This window comes from Sphaeroforma arctica (genome assembly GCF_001186125.1).
Source record: "Sphaeroforma arctica JP610 unplaced genomic scaffold supercont1.4383, whole genome shotgun sequence".
NCBI classification, from domain to species: domain Eukaryota; class Ichthyosporea; order Ichthyophonida; genus Sphaeroforma; species Sphaeroforma arctica.
The window spans coordinates 1-2518 of NW_014036175.1; the positions used below are offsets into that span (position 1 = coordinate 1).

The window sequence follows — 2518 nt, forward strand, 5'->3', positions numbered from 1 at the left end:
TATAGAGGTATTTATGGTATATATGTATGTAAATCAATGAATCTATGTATGTATGTATACATATGTGCGTGTGTGGATGTTATATATAGATATATAATTTTATATTTATATATGTGTGTGTGTGTGTGTGTGTGCGTATGTATATATATATATACATATATATGTATACATACGTATAAATATAATATATGTATATATATATGTATATATATATATATATATATATATATATATATAAATATATATATATATAAGTATGTATATATTCCTACAATGCCAACTAATGTGAGAATTGATGCATCGGTTCTCAGGTGAATACAAAATCAAGTTCATGCTGAATGAGAAAGAATATGTGATTCCCGGATGCAGCGATCTGTATTGCCCACTCGAAGAGGCGAAGCAGGTAATCATGATGCACATACGCCACTGTATGTCGCTGGTCGTATACCGATACAGAGCCTACCAACTATGGCAGGCCTCCGAACGGTACAACGCTGTGCAGGAATCGTTCATGACTGCGCCATAACATAGGATGCCTGTATAGTTCAGTACATGCTATTTGCATATCTATTTGTATAGATTTGTGAAGACGTTCCACTCCACTCTAATGCTATTTGTACATAAGATCTAGCTCATGGACGCAATGAAATTTCTGAGGTGAAGCTCTCGATTGCGACTCAATGTGCCTGCATATATCGACGCGAGAATATATATATATCCTTGTTGTAGATTTATATGCAAGTTTAAGCATGTACAGTCGGTATATACATATGCACACATGATACATCCTGAATACGGTGGGGTTTTTTCTATGACCACCAGGCAATTGTTTACACACCTTTACGTTGCTGCAGAATTGACCTATAAGTTTATATAGCGAATGAATCTTCCTGTGTGTGCAAGCTCCCATTTATTGCGTGATGGTCGTATGTTTATTTTCAGAAACATATCAAGCCACTGAAAGTCCCTTGACTTATGATGTATGTATAACCTCCACACTCGCAGATTCTTGGACAACATCTCGACGGCTGTGCGTTTGAGAACATATGCCACAACCCGAAAGCTGATGGGGATGGTGTGAAGATTGAGCTATGACGCTGAATAGTCTCTCTTGTATATCTCATAGCGTGTGCGACTGCGCAAGGTCTACAATTATGTTCGTTATCATTAAAGAGTAGATCCTTCGCAGGCTTGTAACCAAATTTATTACATACTTGTCTGTGAGATTCTCTTTCCGGTTTCAGATTTGGGCCTGCAAAGGGTGTTCTGATTTTAATCTTCACAGCAAGAATGTGTATGCCATGGCTGTAAGAATTTACACATAAAAATCTCGCGTCTGATCACACTCGGCACGTGTGGATGTGATTTCGATACTGTTCTCCTCCGAGTCTGGTACATGAGGTCATTGTGTGGCGTTGTACTTCTTATCATCTGTCTTGAATACACTTTCTTAGCCTCATCGAGCCGCTTGAACATATATTGTATGTCGTATGAATCCGCAATACATGGATGTGCGATATCAATACCCTTCTAGTCCTGGTGGATGAGGCCCTTGTGTGGCGTGGTACGTCATGTCGTCGTTTGAATTCTGAACCCTTCCCTAGCCATTCAATGACGGCTAAAATAACACATTCTATAATTTTGTATGAATCAACTGCCGATATCCTCGGCACTTGTGGGTGTTATCTCAACGTTCGTCTCCATCGCATCGGGACTGTGTGCGGTGCAGTACTTCGTACCGCCTGCAATCGTACCCCTTCTTTCTCAGTCCGTCGAAACCAAGTCAACATGTACATTCTGTGTCGCACGAATCAACTGCAATCCTTATCGACACTTGCGGCTGCAATCTCAATATTCGTCTCCATCGCATCCGGTGTACGAGGTCATTGTGTACTGTGGTCCTTCGTCCAGGCTAGTTGCACATTGTGCATTCTATGCAAAGTCAATCAGGTGCGATCGCTCTCGGCACAAGTATTTGTAACTTTAATACTCGGCTCCTCCGCGTTTGGTGTAATGGGCTTCTCAGTATTGTCGCACTTAGTATGATCACCCTTCTGCAAGACGTCGTCAGTGTCGTCATCGCCAAAAGTCTGAGGCCGTTGTGTAGCGTGATACATCATATCGCCTTCTTTTTGTATGACTACCTCGTCCCTCTGATCAGGAATGATCATGGGTGCGGGATCGGGTTGAGGTGGTAGGTTAGCCGTGGTCAGGATGGAGTTTCTACGCACACGAGGATCATCGGGTAGTGCCAGTAGACCCCCGTCGTCCTGCAGTTTGATCATTACGATTTGGTTGTCAGAACATTATGCTGAAACAAGAGTTGATATTTATAATATATATATATATATATATATATATATATATTCATGTATATATGTATATATATATATATATGTGTGTGTGTGTGTGTGTGTGTGTGTGTGTGTGTGTGTGTGTGTGTGTGTGTGCGTGTGTGTGTACGTAAATATATATATTTATATATTTATATTTATATATATATATATATATATATAAA

At 40.0% G+C, this 2518-nt stretch overlaps 2 protein-coding genes across 2 annotated transcripts; one reads left to right on the forward strand and one right to left on the reverse strand.

Annotated features, from left to right (window-relative positions):
* Window positions 1-331: 331 nt before the first annotated feature.
* On the forward strand, window positions 332-1095 carry SARC_14274 (hypothetical protein; the record flags this gene model as incomplete). The annotated part of the gene is made up of 2 exons (XM_014291594.1): window positions 332-403; window positions 1006-1095. 2 exons carry the CDS (start codon window positions 332-334, stop codon window positions 1093-1095), a joined length of 162 nt encoding a protein of 53 aa, XP_014147069.1.
* An 851-nt stretch (window positions 1096-1946) lies between these two features.
* SARC_14275 (hypothetical protein) lies at window positions 1947-2270 on the reverse strand (the record flags this gene model as incomplete). Its single annotated transcript, XM_014291595.1, has 1 exon — window positions 1947-2270. A coding segment is annotated over one exon (324 nt), but the record flags the coding sequence as incomplete, so codon positions are not given.
* Between the last annotated feature and the right edge of the window lie 248 nt (window positions 2271-2518).